At 51.4% G+C, this 18,393-nt stretch overlaps 2 protein-coding genes across 6 annotated transcripts in view; one reads left to right on the plus strand and one right to left on the minus strand.

Annotated features, from left to right (window-relative positions):
- The window catches only part of TEF (TEF transcription factor, PAR bZIP family member), a 44,476-nt gene extending 42,329 nt beyond the window's left edge, over window positions 1-2,147 (plus strand). For all 3 annotated transcript variants that reach the window (XM_036866085.1, XM_036866087.1, XM_036866086.1), the window contains one exon: window positions 366-2,147. In XM_036866085.1, the coding sequence (XP_036721980.1) occupies window positions 366-544 (179 nt within the window). In that variant the 3' untranslated portion in view covers window positions 545-2,147. The remainder of the gene's footprint in view (window positions 1-365) is intronic.
- TOB2 (transducer of ERBB2, 2) lies at window positions 1,475-13,566 on the minus strand. 3 transcript variants are annotated; one of them, XM_036866091.1, is made up of 2 exons: window positions 11,473-13,566; window positions 1,475-5,434 (listed from the first exon to the last, which is right to left on the minus strand). In XM_036866091.1, the coding sequence occupies exon 2, from the start codon at window positions 5,336-5,338 to the stop codon at window positions 4,301-4,303; it is 1,038 nt and encodes a 345-aa protein (XP_036721986.1). In that variant the 5' UTR covers window positions 5,339-5,434; window positions 11,473-13,566; the 3' UTR covers window positions 1,475-4,300. The 3 variants fall into 3 exon arrangements, with proteins under 3 accessions (XP_036721986.1, XP_036721985.1, XP_036721987.1); XM_036866090.1 differs by having other exon boundaries at window positions 11,477-13,565; XM_036866092.1 differs by lacking the exon at window positions 11,473-13,566 and adding an exon at window positions 8,140-8,951.
- Between the last annotated feature and the right edge of the window lie 4,827 nt (window positions 13,567-18,393).

Consider the following 18,393-nt stretch of genomic DNA (forward strand, 5'->3'; position numbering starts at 1 on the left):
AACCTGGACTCTCTGTTCTTTCAGCTGGAGGGGCTGGCCGGGAAGGCGATCTCGGCACCTGAGCTGGGCCTCCCCCAGGCCTGTCGGCTCCCTGGCAGGTGCACAGGGAGTGGGTATGGGTGAGTGGGTATGGGGGAGTGGGAGTGGCTATGGGCCCCTACTCTGGTAGAACCTGTGCGAGGTGTTTTATTTATATTAACATAAATAGGAATGAGTATGTGAGGGGACCTGGGGCCCACAGGCAATGGGCAACCCGTGCACAGGGACACTGAGACAGGCTGGGCTTCTCCCTGCCAGGGCAGAGGAAAGGGAGACCTCTGTCAGGGCCTGGGCATCCTGGACTGGGGCCTCTCTCTCCTCGACAGGCTCTGTTGGAGGAAGCGGCCCATGGAGGGGCCAGACATCAAGGGCTCCTGGGACCTTGTGCAGATGTGGGATGTCTGGCCTGAGAGCTTCTAGGCTCAGTTCACACACTTGGGTGGGGAGGGATCGGTGTTGGCCTGTTTGGGGGGTGAGGGGCCTGAGGAAACGCCGGTCCTTTTGATGCCCCAGAAGAGCTGCTTGCCCCCTGCCCCAGCCTGGATGGAGGTGGCATCCCCCAGGCCTGTCACCTCTCCCACACCCAGTGGCAGCCCCCCCCCCCCCCGCCCCCGCAGTGGCACTCTTCCATAGCAGTTACCGTAGTTTTATACATGAAAAGTTCACACATGGGGCAAAATCTCAGCTTCCCCACTTACTAGTTTTATGAATTTTGCAGGTAATCTAACCTGGAGCCCATTTCTCAGTTGTACCATGGAGATAATACCTGTTATCACCAGGTTGTTGTGAGGGTAAAATAAGATTCAACAAATACCTAGCTGACATCTTCAACCCATGGGCCTTGCGAGGCTGATGTGCATCACTGCTGGGGAGGGGGCACCAGGTACCAAGGAAGAGGGAGGAGACGCTGATTTCCTCCCTAGCCCTGGGCTCAGGCAGGCCATGTCACCCCTGAAACAGCTCCGGAATTGCCCAGCCAAGAGAAGGGTCGAGAATCTAAGCACCAGGTTTTTGGACAGAACCTGACCTAGGTAGGCTCTTCTCATCTTTGCCCACTCCTAAGGGTCTAGTGGTCTCTGATGGCCAAATACTAGACGGAGAGCAGGCTGGAGGCTGATCCCTCCCTTGGCTGCGGCTGCGATTCCATGAAGAGGTGTGTCCTGTTCTCACCACCTGTCAGCAGAGGGAGCGGGGGCAGTTCCCAACCTCATGGAACCTGCTTCCAGTGTGGAAAAGGCCCTGTGGGAGTGGGCACCCTGAAGTGTCCTGTGTCGAGGGGAGAGGTGGTAAAAGGGGGCCTGTGACACTCTGCCTACCCAGGGGTCAGGTGAGGATGACCAATCGTTTCGTGAAGTTAACAGGGGCTGGGTCACTCCAACTCTCCCTATCCCAAAAGGGGCCCCAGAAACAAAACAAGCAGGGAGCAAGCAGAAGGTTATTATATATCATGCTTTTAATACAAACTTAAAAAAATCTGGAACAATATAAACTGTACAGATTTGATCAATCTTTTTGTTTTGTTTTTAAACTAAATCTCTAAACACACCAATGTTCCATTCCAAAATATTGCACAACATTCTGAATACAAAACGCTTGATTGTATTCCTCCTTCACTAAAGAAAACAAATTTATTACCCTGCTCCCCCGAGCTCCTCTCCATGTTGCCTCAGTGCCCCCCTTCCCATCCCCAGGGGTCAAACTAGAGAATCTACAGCTCACTGCATTAAGAAAAAGACATCATTCTGGACTAAAAGTTTACTTTCTTTACAAGACGATCCACCTTTTGACTTGTTCCTGGGAAAGAGGGGTAGAGAGAGAGAGGATGGGGAAAGGGGAGAAATAGGTTTTATTCTCCTCTTTTTTTATTTTAAAGTTTGTTTTTCCTGAAAAAATATCTTTCTCTCCTCTTAAGAAAAAATCTTGAAAAGAAAAAAATTACTTTTACGTTAGAAATATACATATATTATATATACCTCTTACATTTTACAAATGTAGCAAATTATTCAATACAAACGGACACCAAAAAATGTAAAAAATAAAAAAAAAAGTTTTCCTACGAAACCAGGTAAATTAGTGCAGATTTTTGTTTTGTTTTCTTAAAAAAAAAATAAAATTGAAGCAAAAATGCCTAGATTTGAGACAGACAGACTGAAGTGGGCGCAAGAGCCCAGCACAGGAGTCATGCTCCTGATCACACATTTTTCTTCGTATTTCAAAAGACACTGAGGGGTTGGTCTCCCCCTCCCTGGATGTGGCGGGGAACAAGCCGCCCGGGGTGTGGTGGGTGCCTGTGTGCATGAGTGGGGTAGGAGGGGCTGCAAGGGGGCATAAGGCAGCATCCAACCTTTCCCAGAGAGCAGCCTGGGCCTGTCACCTGTGCGGGAGCTGAGGGCAGGGAGAGGGTGGCCCAGACTGGGCCGGCCCCTGAGAAGTCTAGGGGGGACAGACGGTGCCGGGCCGAGGAGCCAGGGCATCGCCCCGCGCGGGGAGGTAGAGCTGGTGCCCACTGCAGGGAGAGGAGGCTGGCAGTGTCCGTCTGGGCCGGATCCGCTGCCACAGCAGTTGCCCACTTGGGGTCGCTGGGGAGGAGAGGGTGGGGTGCCAAAGGCTTTGGTACTTTCTGGTGATGGGGGCCCTGATGCTACGTGCCCACTTGCCAAAGCGTCATGGCGTGGAAGCTAGCCCACTAGGGTTGGGTCAAGGTAACTTCTCTCCAGCAGAGGTGGGGAGGGCTCTTCAAGAATCCAGACACGCTCCCTGCCCTGGCCAAGCGCCTGTCCAACCCAGCCTGCTCGAGATCATTCCTCACAGCATCGGGCCCAGTTGGACCCATCGGGCCTGGGTCGGGCAGTGAGGGGATGGCAAGAGGTACCAAAAGTTTCTCAAGCAGGCAGGGGAAGAAATGTATTAAAGCAACATCTACAGCCGAAAGACCAAAGTCTCAATTCAAGGCTTTGGACTGCCCACTACAGGCACTGACCCAAAACTCCCACCCCCCAGGGCGCTCAGGTGAGCGTTTCCCACCCTGGGCTAAGGTCACACAATAGGAGGGTCCGAGTCCAGGGACTTCTCTTAGGTATCAGAGGCTGGGTATGCCCTCAGCCCCTCACTGCTAACCTTTTTTTTTTTTTTGGTCAAAAACAAACAAAAGTGCAGATCCCTCCGCAGTCTGGAAACCAGTTCCTTGTGCAGTGCTTTCCTCTGGGAGCGTCAGGCTCAGCCACAGTCTCGCGCCGCCACGTGAAGCACCCACAAAAGGACTGACAACCCACCCCCAGTGCATTCCCCACCCTCACACATAAACAAACACTTGCTGCAACCCGGAACCACATCCAGAGGGGAAGTTTCACATGGCTCGGAATCCTTTAAAACAGGAGAGCAAATCACGCACGCACGCATGCACACGCACACCTGCACTCACCCCACCTCCCTACCCACGAACTCAGGCCCAGGAAAGGAGGGGCTACATGAGAGAGGCCACATGTGCCAATGGCTGGGTCTCCAGGGCCTCGGTGATGGTCTGGGCCAGGTGGGAATGGTAGCATGGGGCCACAGGACAGAGATGAAAGGGACACCAGACAGAGTGCTAACCTCCCTGGAGTCACAGACTTCAGCTCTAGGGGGAGGGTGGCAAGTAGCCAGCTGGCAGCTCCCTAGGGCCCAGGCCTGAGAGGAAGCGGGGGCTGGAGTCAGACCTATCTGGGTGGCAGGGCCCGAGAAGGCCTGCTGAGGTTGGATGGCTTTGACTGAGAGGACAGCTGGGTGATGACGGCAGTGACACGGGGCAGTCTCTCCCTATTCTGAGGAGGGCCAGGCCCCAGCCGCGGTTCTTCCTTCCCTGTGAGCTGGGACACACCAACCCTAAACCAGGCGCGTGAAGGAGGGAGGGAGGGAGGGAGGGAGGGAGCAGGGAGCAGCAATTCACATCTGGACCATTCTTAGCACAGGAAGCCACTAATTAAAGATGTTATATAGAAAACTACATGTAAAAAAGAAAAAAAGAAAAAGAAATATAAAACCCAAACCAACCAGATAAATCAGAGGCAGGCAGGAGAACAGCGGGCGCTGAGCTAAACGCGGTTCGGTGCTTCAGGAGCCCCCGCCCACTCCATGCCTGGGCTGGATCTTGTTTCTAGAAGTTAAGAGTGAGCAGACTGGAAATCTTTTTGTGTATTTTTCTTTTCCTCTTTTTTTTGGCCTTTCCTTTCCTTTCTCTTTTCTGTGGTCTTGGGTGCTCCTGGCCCCACGGGCAGGTGGGCGGTCAGTTGGCCAGCACGACGGGCTGAAACGGCTGGCTGGGATACTGCATGGTGTTCAGGTTGTAGCTGAGGCCTTCCACGAAGGGCGTCTTCTCCAAGAAGAGGCTGTTGGCGCCCCCTCCAAATACCTGGGCCATGTCGAAGCTGCTGCTGTTGCAGGTGCCAGCCCCACCGCCCCCGAAGGGGGCCGGGGTGCCACTGCCCTGGCCATCGGCCCCATCACAGAAGAGGCTGGGAGAGCCACCGCCGTTGTACACGAATTCCTTGGCATTGGGTGAGAGCTGGGACTGAGGGGCTGGGTTGGTGGCGATGAAGTTCAGTGAATGCAGAGACAGAGAAAGGCTCTTCTGCTTCAGCAGGCTGTTGGTGGGAGAGCGGGCCATGCGGGGCTGCTGCGGGGGGATCTGCTGGCCACTTGCCCCGCCCCCGGCCCCCCCACCCCCACCCGCTGCCCCGCCCCCCTTCTTCATCTTGGTGGAGCCAAACTTGGTGGCTGCAAAGGAGGCGGTGGTGAAAGTGATGGGCTGAGTGGAGCGGGGCATGAAGGTGGGGCTGGGCGACTGGCCAAAGGACGGTGACGGGGAGTTGGACAGGGAGCTGTCCTGGCTGCCGATGGGCACAAACACCTGGGCATCGGGATTGAAGCTGCTCTTGATCTCCTTGTCCAGCTCTGGGGCAACACAGCCCTCGCTGTCATCCAGGTAGAGCACTTTCACAGCCCCCTTCTCACCAATCTGGTAGGACACCTCGAAAGGGTCGATCCAGACGCTCAGCTCCTCAGGCACGTTGGCCCGCACATCCTCCACCGCCAGCCCACTCCGCTTGGCGGCCAGCTCCACCACGGGGTCCACTATCTCCCCGATGTGGACACAGCGGAAGCCAGAGCCCTTCAGTGGCTTGTCAGGGTACCAGTGGCCTTCATATTTCTTTTTCAAGAGTCGCTCTAGCTCCTCACCAAACAGGTCTGCCCGGCGCCGGGGCAGCTTGTTGTACAGGTAGGAGATGATGAAGTTCAGGGCCACTTTGATCTCCAGCTGCATCGTCCTTTCCTAGGCAGAGAATCAGCACAGGCACGTGCACAAGCCAAGGACAGTGGTAGGAAATGTAAGGTGGGCAGCCTTGGGCTCCAGACAACGCTGAAAAATGAGAAAGAAAGGCTTCATGAGTGGATATGCAGAAAGCCAGGGGGGATCAGACAGAAAAGCACCAACTTTGGATCACATAGCCCCAGGGTCCCATTTCTGCTCCACTAGTGACAGGTTTATATGTGTGACTGTGGGCAAGTCACTTTTTTCTGAGCCTTAGTTTCATCAGTAACATGAAATTTTAGTCGGCACTTGATAAATATTTTTAAGTACTTCTAAAGAAATAGGGGTACTGTGGTTTCCACTATTTTGAGAATTCAGTTCACTTTATGAGTGACACCAAAAAAATCGAGCTCCTAAATCAGATGGAGAAGGGAAGGCTCTTGCTAACTTGTCTCCGCAATATCTCGGTGAAGTCCCACTCCCAAACTGTCACAGGCCAAGACAGGAGTTTAAAATCTTTAGTTTCAACCCCTTAAATGGAAAGGGATACAGGTCACTGAACAGGAAGCAGCACTGCCAACTTTTCACGGGAGGCTGGGACTCCAATCACATCCAACTTGTTATTCTGAACTCCCTGGGTGTGCGTGTGCTCTGGCTCACTCTGGGTTTGCAGAGCTGATTCTTTTGCAGAACAGTGTAACCAAGGCGAGCATTTCCATCCAGACAGCCTCCAAGAATGGAGACTGGGGCATGATCCCCAGGAAAAAGTCAAGACCTATCACAATCAGAGGCATGGACCAACAGGGAAACTACTGACTAGGGGCTGCCCTAGGGAAGCAGAGGAAAGGAGAGGGAAACGGGCCCTGTAGGCCAACAAAGGCTTAAGAGCAGTACTGGTGTGGCCTGAGGGAAATCTCTATAGTTTCTGGCTAGAGTGTAGGTGATGAGGCGGGCAGAGAGAAGAAATTTTCCATCACCCTACAGCCTCCAGCTGGGGACCCATCATCACTCAGTCTCCCAGGGACTGTCTGACCACCTGTCCTTGGCACCAGACCAGATTTATCACGTGTTTGGAGATCCCTGGAGAGGAGGCAGCCCAACATAAACACTCAGCTTGTTATTTTGGGATTCTCTCACAGCCAGATCCACAGAGGTCAAAAAGGTTTATTCCTGAGGTCTGCGCCAGCCTCATTTCTGTGAGGTCCTGAGAGCCAGTGATCCTAATTGCCTCACTTTCTCCAAAAGAGAAAAGGACAGATCCAGGCTCATGACATGGGAGAACTGAACTGAAAAGGGCCATCTTTGAGGGCCGACAGAGCCAGAACATGTTCCTAACCAGACCTCTGGGTGAGAATGTGCTGCTGAGCTCAACACAGAGACAAGACTGATCCACGATCCGTCAAGGCCACCTTTTGTCCCTGGAGCTGGATTTTGATTAAAATCCCTTCTGGGTCCAGCACACAGTATCCAGGTGCTAATTCTAGGCTTGAGGATCTTGAGCTTTCTGAACACCTGACCCAACTTGCTACACTGTAACTCTAAGGCCTGGGACCATGGCTCCCCAGGGCGTTTCAAGGATGGAATCCTCAGGCAAAGCTCTCCGGGGTGAATATCAGAGAAAACGCACTGGGTTAATGTGGAGTATCTGATGACACTGGCCATGTCTAGCCCCACCCTCACTTCAGGTCTGAGTAGACAAAGGGTCACGTGGGGCATCAAAAGTAGTGCCATGAGCATGGCCTCTCCTGAGCCCGCCACAAGGAGGCTCAGGATTCAGGTGACTCTTTTCTCCCCATCTATCCCAGCCTCCAATACAGACAATCTCCACGTGTCTTCAGATGTCTATTCCTGGTCGCCAAAGATCAATTCCAGGGTCCTTCTAGGTTTAAAGAGAAGAAGAATGATAAAGATGAGGAGCTTTCTGTTTATGAGGATTGGATTCATCACCAGATGCAAAGATAGCCACCAGGACCATGGGCCTCCCCTGAAGAACGAAGGTCTGTAAGGGCCACAGTGGCCCACTAGAAGTGTCCAACACACAGGAGACTAAAAAGTTGTAAAGAAAGTTGGCACTGGTTCCCAAGAACGGGCCTGGAGTTAAAGACAGTGTCTTCAAAGTATTTTTGAAAAGTAAAACTTGAACATGACATATGACCCTTCTCCCAAGGCACCACATGGCCTCTTGGCATGCCACACGGTCCAAAGGGCTCCTGCACCCTGCTATGCCTTCTCAAACTCTGCTGCGTAACTGCCTTCTAAATCACCTCCCCGGAACAGTTCAGCCTCAGAATGGGAGCATTTTAAATGCAGGCCAAAGTCATTGGGAAATAAGCCTCCCACCCCAAAATACAATAGAATCACTGTCATCAGCCCTGCCTAGCTAACCATTTTCTGCAGCATTAGCAACTAAAGCTGCACGCCAGGGGCTTCCCTGGTGGCGCAGTGGTTAAGAATCCACCTGCCAATGCACGGAATATGGGTTCGAGCCCTGGTCTGGGAAGATCCCACATGCTGCAGAGCAACTAAGCCCGTGCGCCACAACTACTGAGCCTGCGCTCTAGAGCCCACGAGCCATAGATACTGAGCCCGCGTGCCACAACTACTGAAGCCCGTGAGCCTAGAGCCCGAGCTCCACAACGAGAGAAGCCACCGCAATGAGAAGCCCGCGCACTGCAATGAAGAGTAGCCCCCGCTCGCTGCAACTAGAGAAAGCCTGCGCGCAGCAACAAAGACCCAACGCAGCCAAAAATAAATAAATAATAAATAAATAAATTTATTTAAAAAAAAAAAAAAAGCAGCACACCAATTTATACCTTAGTGATGCTGCTGCACAAATCACAAGTAGATAATGCCACCTTCGCTTCTTCAGGTGGAGAACAGGCCAGGCCAGATGGCTGTGGGGTGGAACCTTACAAAAACGCCAGACAACCAGAATGAGATTTTCTGCTCTAGCAGCTCAGGCTCTAATTTTGACTTCAAGAAGCTTACGTACGGAACAGAGGATTAAAGCACTGGTGCTGTCTTTAACTAAAGATAGGAGTGACCACTCACATCAGTTTGTTCATTTTTTTAAGGCTATTGGACAAATTCTAGAGCTTATATATTAAATATTCATACAATGTGGTAAAATTAGATAGCTTAAAAATAACCACCCTTCAATAAAAGGAACAAGTAGATTCAAGTTAAGCCACAGGAGAGGACTCAAAGACTTTCTCCAACCCTGACTCAGGCACAAAAGGCCAGAAATGTGGCAAAAAGAAAAAAAAAGGCTAAGTGCTTAACAACAGCAAAATCTACCTTTTGTCAATATATTAAAAAGTTGCAAATATGAGAGTAAAATTCTGTCCCCTTTTATTTAGAATCTTATCCTCCTTCATTTGCTTTACTTCCAGCAACAAGGTTCATCCTGGATTCAGATCCCTGTGTTGAGTTTTAAAGGAGTAAGTGCTCAAGAGAATGTCAAAAAAGGGGGAAGAAAGAAGCTGGAAGGAGGCGGCAAGTCAACGATATGGTAAATGGAGACGCCACAGAACTGCTGACAAAAACTTAAAGGACGGTTTTTAGGAAGAAAAAGTTGTTTTAAAGGGGAAAAGGAGGGATAGTGAGGGAACCCACTGGGCCCCCAAACCCTGAGCACCTGTAAAATATTCAGGCACCTCAAGCCTTAACATCCAAATCATACGACAATCAAGCACTACCAGATTCAAATGAGTGTGAAAAGAGGACTCAGGGTCCTCAATTTTGACAAGGCCAGTAGGTGTCACAGACCGGGTGCTGGGCAGTGGGAGCCCGGCTCTGGCGGGACAGGGGGTGGCCCCACCACACTGGTCCCGGAGGCAGACGGGTGGGTGTGGTTGAAAGGCTACCAGGACTTGTGCCAACTGACTGCACCACCCCGCCCAGTGTCCCACACCATCTCCCCGAAACATGGACTGTGCAAGCCCAAGTCTGACTACAAGACTCCCTGCGACTAAGAGGGCCCTTTTGGGAATTCCCTGGCGGTCCAGCGGTTAGGACTCCATGCTGACTGCCGACGGCCTGGGTTCCATCCCCGGTCGGGAACTAAGATCCCACAAAACCCCGCTGGGCGGCCAAAAAAAAAGGCCCTTTCTAGGGCTCTCCAGCTTCCTCTTAAGCCAGGAAGACTTGACTGAACCCCAACATACACGGGGAGGCCGGGGGCAAAGGTGCACTCTGCGCTCTGGGAATTGTAGTCTTCAGAAACCTCACGCTCGGGTCGGAGCAAACGACCTACTTTCTCTGCACACTACACTTCCCTGCGTACTTTGCGAAGACTCAGCCGGGGAACTACGCATGCCCGGTAAAGGGAGCTGGCGGAGGGTGGGAGAACCGAGGAAAAGTTTCCGATGCACATGCGCGCTGTGGCAGAGTGACGCCCCCCCCCTCCCCCGCCCACCGCCTAATACATTTTATATAAATTCTACCCATAAGGCCTACTCCCCGTATTGTGTCGCCCACCATATCCAGGTCTCGGCTTCCCGAGAAACTGAACTTTTCTTTCTTCCTCTCTCTTCACTGCCTCGCAAGACCGTTGAATTAACGAACAGCTTCTAATGAGTTTTTCTGGGTGAAGGCGGTAGGCTGGGATAGATAGGAGTCACATCCCTCCCCCTCCCCAACCCCCTGCCACTTAATCTGTATTCCTTGGGCTGGGTGGTTTCCCTTTGGAGTTGCTGTAGGGACGGTGGATTCAAAGAGAAAAGAGCCTTTTCACTTAACGCCCAGCGGGCTCCGCTGTAGCACCTCACAACCAGGAATGGAACGGCAGGAATAAACCCAGTTCTCCCGTCCTCTCGGCCAAAGGAATTCCCAGTTTTAAGCTGCGGGGAGGCGCCGGGCCGACAATCAGAAGGCCCGACGCCAGCAGGGCCCAAGCCTCACCCCTCTTCTAATCCAAGTCCGAGTAACCAGACCCGGCTAGGTAATGGGAAAGAGTTCCCGGGCAGGGAAGGAAAAACTGTACATCTGACAACATTTTCTAATACTTAAAATTGTTTGTGAGTCTCCTCCCACTGCAAGGCCTACTCTATTGACCAGACTTACCAGATCCTCGGCAAAGCTCCCCTGCAGGGTGTTAAACCTCCCTAATCCTTCCTCCCACACAAGCTTCTCTCCCCCTCCGCTTAAGAGGGGGATGGGGGCAGGCACCCAAGAAAGCAATAGGGGTGTTTTTCTGCTGTTAAATCAAAGATGAGGGACCCACTCCCAGGGTAGCGTGGGTAGGAAGAAGAAAAAAAAGGTTAGATACTGAGCAGACACCCGGGACCCCCCTCGGCTAGCCCACGAGTTGACGCCTACTGTGTGGGGTTCTGGTTCCTCTAGGGGGTGGGAAAGGGCTGCCAGCTGCCCCTCCTCTCTCTGTTCCCTCCTCCTCCCCCTCTCTTTCTGGTCAAGGGCACAGTCCATCCTCTGGACAGGAGCTTAGGAGTAAGGCTCTTCCTCCCAGGCACCTCACTCACCAGGGTCAACCAGAATCCACTCACTGATACTGCTGTAAGGGTACTTTTTTCCGCCCAGTTTTCCCATAAAACACTAACGAGGATAAAGAGCTCAAGCCAAATGGTAAATTCTGGCTCGGCGGCCAGAGGACAGTCACCACTGACCGGTCCAAAAGGGGGGGTGTCCACCCTCCATCCCTCAGGCTCCACAGGGCCAAAAATAAACCCTATTAATTATTACCACTCTCCTTCTCCGCACACGGGAAAAGCAGAAAAACAAGGCCTGGATCCCCTTCCTTCTTCTGATTTTATTTAATGGTGGTGGGAGTTATGTTTTCGCGGGTAACGAGGAAAATCTAGCGACTCTCTAGGATATGAAGAACGGAGGGAAAAGGGAGGAAATGCACCGCACCCAGGAGGTGGCCACACTTGGAACAGGGAAAGAAAGGGGCTCTGGGATACCCCAGGATGAGAGCACACGTGAGGAAAAGAAGAGCACGGAGAAAAGGTGGGGTCCAGTGGGGAGGTGGAAGGGGAAAGGAAAATGTTGGCCAGGTGTAAAGGGGGGGGCGACAGCAACGTGGAGCGTCCACCAAAGCGGAGAGCGGGAGTGGGGCGGGGGTGGGGGAAGGCGTCGGGCCTGTTGGGTCTCGGGGGGGGCCCCCCGCCCGCACGCCCCTCACTCACTCACTCGGGTCTCCGCGGCGGCGGGGCGGTGTGCCGGTCGCGGGGCGGCTTCTTCCTCCAGGGTGGTCCTGGGCGCGGGGCGGAGGTCGCTCTCCCTTCTCGGGAGCCGATGTGTCCTTTTCTTCGTTGAGGATGGGGCAGCGAGTGAGGTGGGTATGGGCTATGACTCTCAATAATAATTTTTTCAGCTTTTTGGAGGTCGAGCTCAGCGGCGGGGGACAGAAGGCGCGCGGGCCGGCCGGCGGCGACGGCACGGAGATGGAGGACCGGAGGGTGGCTCGTGTCGCGGGGCGGAAGACGGTCCCGGCTGTGGCCAGCGGACGGTCTTGCCCTTCTGGCCCCGCGTCGCCCGAGCCACTCGCTTCTCTCCGCCGACGACCTGCACCTTCCCGCGCCCCGGCCCGAAGTGAGCAAAGTCAATGAAAAGTTTCACCCTTAGCAACCCTGCGCACGGATCCGGCTTCCCCACCCCTGCGTGATGCGTCCCTCCGCCCTGCAGGGGCGGGGCCGAGCGCCGGGCCGGGACTACTTCCCAACCGGCGGACTGCTTAACCCCTCAGGGCTCGCGGCGCGCGGCTCCGAATGCAATCCGTGGGTGCCCGGCCACCGCCCTCGTCCCACCCTCGGGCGGCCGCCCTGTTTGTCTCATCACTCAGATCCCGGCTCAAACGTTTGCTGCTTCTGGCCGGCCTGTGTAACGCGGTCTGCCTTCCCTCCCCATCACGACGCTGGTTCGCAGTTATTTTCTTCATGTCCCAAGCCACTCAAATCGTGCTCATCGTGTTAGATGTTTCCCTAGGTAGACAGCGAGCTCGGGAGGGCAGGGGCCTGGGCTGGGACTCAGTTGCTCACTTTAGGTGTGTTGGCTGAATGGATGTCGCGGGGAAGGGAGTTTCCCCTCTGTATCTTCGGCCCTGCACCTGCCCCGGCGCCGACGGTTCGTATGCTCGTCCGAACCGTCCCCGCAGGCCACCTCGGCGAGTCGCTCCAGCTTTGGAACTCTGACCGTCCAACCTTCCCCGTGGCGCTCGCACCGCCCCAGATACGGTCTCTTCGCGGGTGGGGGAGCTGAGGGGACGACTCCTGTAAAGGTTTCGGACCTTTATCAACGCGGCTTAGCCCGAATCTTCCGAGCTCCTCGTGCCTCGTCGGGGGACGCGTAACGTCGAGGGAAGGGCGAGGGGGAAACCTGGGCCCGGGCAGAGCGGGAGGAAGAGGGGGCGAGGAGAGGCCGAACGGCCAGGAAAAGGAGCTGAGCGACACATGAACCTTCCGCTTGCCGCCTCTGGCGCCCGTTAACCTCGCGGCGCGGACAGGGCCAGCGCCGGTTCCGCTCAGGCGCGCGAGCCCGTCCCCTGCCCGCTCCGGGCGGGGCTCAGCCCCTCTGCGGACGCACCCGTAGTTTCTCCCAGGTCGGCGACCCCCAATAAGGGCCACCAAAGCCACATTTCTTCTAGTAACAGCCCCCGCCGGCGGGGGTGGCGCCTGCCCGTGCTAGAGGCGCCGCGCTTGCGCACCCGACGATCCCTCGGGCGGCTGACCCAGGTTCGCCGAACCCGGCACCCTCGCGCGCTCGGCACCCCCCGCCCGGGCTATGGCCACGCGGGCCACTCGGCTACTTTGTGACTGTGCGGGGCGCGGAGTTGGGGGTAGGGAGGCCTGTGCCCAGTGAGGTCATAGGCGGACTGGACTGCCAGGTGGTAAAACCCGGGGCCGCTGGGAGCTTGCGCCTGAAGTCTTCCCATCCCTTCTTCAATCGCCCATTCCCCAACTCTCCCCACCCCCGGCCTTTATTTTCATTCCAGACGGTTCCAGCCCAACAGCCGCCAAACCCACGTGGGATGGCGAGATGCGAAAGTTTCCAGCTACGAACGGTTTGCAGTTTTTTTTTATTTTGCCTTGATCACTTTTTTTGGCAAGGGCAGAGAGCAACGGTAGCGTGCGGGTTTAAATGCGCTTTCTTTGCTGTAGAGAAACGCTGGACTGGAGGGCAAACTCCAAGGGGACAGAAAAGGGGAGGGAGCCTGAGCCCGAGAGCTCCCATCCCCCACACTCTGAGCGCTTCAGCCCCTGGGGCACCTCAAGGGACTACTTGCTTGTGCGTCAGCGAGTGCCAGAGCGTCACACACACGCCCCCTCCCCCTAGCCCCACTCCGCCCCTCCCCTTCTTTTTCCTCCTTCACCTCGTTCCCCTCCCCTTCCCTTCTCCTCCCCTCCCCTCCCCTCCCCTCCCCTCCTCTCCCCTCCCCTCGCGTCGCGAGTTCCAACGGGGCAGCGAGACCCGGCCGACTCAAGGTGCCAGAGTACTGGAGAGCTAAAAATATAACCAGTACGTTAGCAACAGCCTTCCTATTGGTGGGGAAGAGGGAGCGGCAGCATCTGATTGGGTGTTCGATCCAACCTCTAGGACGGGGAAGTGGGGGCCGAGAGCCAAGGAGCCTGGGCTTTAAGGAGAGTGCGTTTGCGCATTGGGGCATTGCAAGGGATGCTGGTATTTGTAGTCATTTATTAGAGGCAGCTGTGGAAATAGGTGGGTTTGAATCCCAGTTCCGCCACCAACTGTTTTATCTTGATTTAATGGCAACAAATCTCTTTACATCATCAAACCTGTTTTCTAATCCTTAAAATGGAGATCGTGCGGGGATTAAATATGATACTGTATGTAAAGCCTGTCTGAAATAGGTACTGTTCTTAATTAAAAGTCACCGTTCTGGCCAAATTGCATTCTACATGTGCTGTGCTCAGTTCATTGTGTATTTCCCAATAGGAAACCTTACAAGACAGGATGAGAATGGTGAGGGTGAGTTGAAACGAATTCTCCTAGGGTATCACAGGAAGGAGGGATGGAGTCCATATAAGTAGATAAAGGGTATACATTTCCTACCGTTCACTGCAGGCTGTGGGAGAGCGGAGTGAATCCCTGGAAGGAAGGTGTTGAATTTTTGCGCGTTCCTATATTTATTCGAATCTCCCCTGCAGTGCTGAAAACACACCCGCCTTGAGCAATATCACTGAAACAAAACTGAGAAATCCAGCTTCCTTGGTAAATGGGATCCCTGGGTAAAGGGTTAGCATATAAATAGGAAAAAATAAAATAGAGGGGAAAAAGGTAATCATTCTTAACTGCTGATGTCTCCATTTATCATGTGGTGAGGAGGACGTTTTTTCTCTCCCCAACGTGTGATTTCATCTTGCCAGGGCTTAATTGTGAGCTGAATTCCTACTCAAGCATTCCGGAGTCCCCTCCCATTTGGAATAATCATACGTTGAAAGGCATACGCTTTGTTTTCAAAATGGTGAGCTTCAGGAGTAAGCGTGTGCTTGGGGAGAGGGTGGAGGCAGCTCCCCTGTCTGAGAGTAAGCAAGTTATGCCAGATGTTTTGTTGTGACAAGTCAGGCTAGTCATAATTAGCCCCAATTAACTCTCAGGGGTGAGTCACTCTCTCATATACACATGTTGGGGTGAGAAATTTTGTAGTTTCTTTTAAGTTATCCAAGAAAATAGTTCCTCAGTTTGATTCTTCACATCCACTCCTCCAACTGGGCAGGAGCAAAGACAGCCACAACAGAAATTAGCTTTGGAGAAGAGTGATTGGATGGATGCCAAGGGCAAACGATTTGCTATGTATTGACCTGATGTGAGTGAATTCTAGTAAACAAGGTAAGTGAACAAACTTGTCTTTGGCTAAGGCACTAAAACTACCGTGTTCAAAGAAAGTATCATTGTAGCCTTGGTGGTGGCAGAGAGGCCACTTGGGGATAGAGTTGATAAGGAACTGAATAACTGGGGAAAGATGGGAACTGGAGCCTTTTTTTTTTTTTTTTTTTAAAGGCAGGAAAATTCCAACCAAGGCAAAGAATCTTTCACCTTTATGTCCTTGCTTCAAACTATAAAGAGCTACAGGTCAAAATATAGTGACATACAATCTCTTTGAAATTTAGTCAGTTGAATTTGATTCCCTGGGAAGTTAATTTTCTTAATTTAGAAGCTGCTAATTGGCAGGCCAAGGTCCACATCTGGTGGATGTATTGCCTTGGCATATACTGACACATTAAAATTTCAAAAATGAGTTGACAGGGACTTCCCTGGTGGTCCAGTGGTTAAGACTTCACGTTTCAATGCGGGGGGGGGGGGTGTGTTCGATCCCTGGTGGGGGAGCTAAGATACCACAAGCCTCGGGGCCAAAAAACCAAAACATAAAAAAAAAAAAGCAGAAGCAATATTGTAACAAGTTCAATAAAGACTTTAACAATGGTCCCCATCCAAAAAAAAAAATGAGTTGGCAACACTTAAAACTTGGGAGATTGCACAAAAATATCTTAATTTGCCACTTGTCCTAAATTCAAAAGATCTGTTAACACTGGGTATTCAAGCTGGCAACTGTCTGGACTTGAACAGCAACTGTCTTCTCTAGACAGGGCCTGTGCTGTCTGGTTCCAAGGTCCCTACCACTCCCTATTGTCCCCCAGACACTGAGGCCCAGTGCCACATACCGTTGATCATCATGCTTTTTTTTTTTTCTTGGCGGCAACGCTTGGCATGCAGGATCTTAGTTCCCTAACTGGGGGTGGAACCCGTGACCCCTGCAATGGAAGGGCAGAGTCTTAACCACTGGGCCGTCAGGGAAGTCCCACCCCTCCCTTTTAATCGCTTATATTACTCACCCAGACTCCTGAATTTGTGACCCCTTTTTCTAATAAGTGTTTTTTTCTTTTTTAGAACAGAATAAATTGAAAATACTGTACACACAGTAAATGTTTCATGAAATTTTTGTTATACGTATGTACTAGGCATGAGAGATTGTTGTGGGGTATGGTGCATCTGGAAGCATTCATGAGATGTTAGGAGCTTAGAAGGAGAAGGTACAGACTTGGCTGGATGATGTGACGGTGGTGGAATGGTATTTCAAACAAAGGAAATAGAGAGCCAAGAAGATGGGCTGTGTGTGAGGAATTCCCTTCAGCTGCCTAATGAACAGCAGAGAATGAATAGAGGAAAACCTGAGGGGTAGGGAAGAGAGGGAACCATATGGAGGATCTTCAATGCTAGAACTTAAATGTTTATCTATGAAGTAAAGGCCCATTGTAAAAGAGCTACCATTTATGATGTGAAGCCTTCCCAGTAAGGGTCAGGCACTTACGAGCTCACATTTAATCCTTACAACCCAAAGAGGGAGGCATTAATATCCTTATTTAATAGATAAGAAAAAAAAAGCACCGAAAACCTCACTAAAGGTCAATAGCAGATTAGAATTCAAATACAGGACCGATTATAAAGCCCACACATTTCTCTTTATACTTTTTTTTCTTTGGAGCAGGAGCACATGTAAAGTGCAATGTTTAAAGGAGATTAAATTACCATATGTGTACAGAGTATATCTGAGAAGCTGGAAGACACCCATCCTTTTTAGATCCTAGAAATGAATATCAAACACTGAATACTTAATAGTAATAATCATAAACCCAGGAAATGGAACCACTTTCTTAGACTGACTATGATGAGTTCAGTTATTTCAACTAGACCTGTGTAGGTAGTGCTTATTTCAACAATGGAGAAAAGCAATAATTTTTAAGCCCATTCTGATTTTTTGTGGCCATACAGTTGGCTGAGATCATTATTCTAATTCTTTTCACAGAACTATATACTATTAGAGGTTAAAATTCAGCTTGTAAGCAATGTTTTCCCAATAGAGAATTTAGTATTATCATTATTCTAATTTTTAAAACTGAAAAGGACTTACTCTAAAGTCCAAGGTAGACGATAACTAAAGATTTGAACTTGAACGCTGTTTATCTAAGGCGTTTTTAACTTATTCGTTGTATTGTATCATTCTCTTGGCCTCAGAGAGCAAACAAATGGAGAATGGGATTATAAAATTAGGTGACAGAGGAACAGAGTTCAGCAGAATTCACCGGACTGAGGTTGAACTTGTCCTGTTGCTTATCAGTGTGGAAATCCTACCGCGCATTAAATTTTAAGCTCCCTTGCAAGAACTTTTAGAGGCATACACACTAAGACTCACAGAGCACAGTTAAGGTGGTGTTTTGCTGAAAGTAAGGAGTAGCTTTTCAAACATCTGGAGATGCAAGATGTTATGTGTACCAAGGTGGTTAATAAATGTTTTTTTTGGCGGGGGGACCATACCACGTGGCATGTGGGATCTTAGTTCTCCCACCAGGGATTGAACCTGTGCCCCCTGCATTGGAAGCACAGAGTCTGAACTACTGCCAGGGAAGTCCCAATAAACAAATTTTAGAAATTGATTTGTTTAGCAAAACAAAACATTTTGACTTATATTACACATTAAAACTAAAGTTACTATAGAATCAAATGATTCTAGTTATAATCTGAAAATTATCTGGTTTCTGCAACTCATTTGATACACCATAACCCTCACCTGATGCTTTAGAACTGCTCAGAGCTCCCCAAACACATCACCCCATTCAAACTGTTTCCCCCACACAAATATCTTTATCTGCAGACCCTACCCCCTTTGCCTGTAGGTTCCAACATGGCCTTCAAAGCCCAGTTTATTATCTGGTTTCTATGACTTCAGTTATTCATTCAATACTGAGCACCTGCTACCTGCTGGGCAGAACAGACTTGCTTCCTGCCATCATGGAACACAGCCTAGTAGATGACAGTCAATATTACCAAATGCTATAAACAAAATGCTTATGGTGCTATGTGGGAGTATAACAAGAGGAACTTAGATTGGGGGTTGGATGAGGCATCTTTTAGGAAATACTTAGCTAAGGTCTGAAGGATGAGTAGGAGTTAGCTGAGCAGAAGGGAAGCACAGCTTTAGAGGTAAAAAACAGGTAAAAAGCACTGCAGCAGGAAGGAAAACGGCAGTTTGAGGAACTGAAAGGAGCCCTCATGGCAGCCCTATGGCTGTGGCCTTCCCCTAGCCTTCCCGA

Source organism: Balaenoptera musculus, chromosome 10, assembly GCF_009873245.2.
Source record: "Balaenoptera musculus isolate JJ_BM4_2016_0621 chromosome 10, mBalMus1.pri.v3, whole genome shotgun sequence".
In the NCBI taxonomy this organism is placed as follows: Eukaryota; Metazoa; Chordata; class Mammalia; order Artiodactyla; family Balaenopteridae; genus Balaenoptera; species Balaenoptera musculus.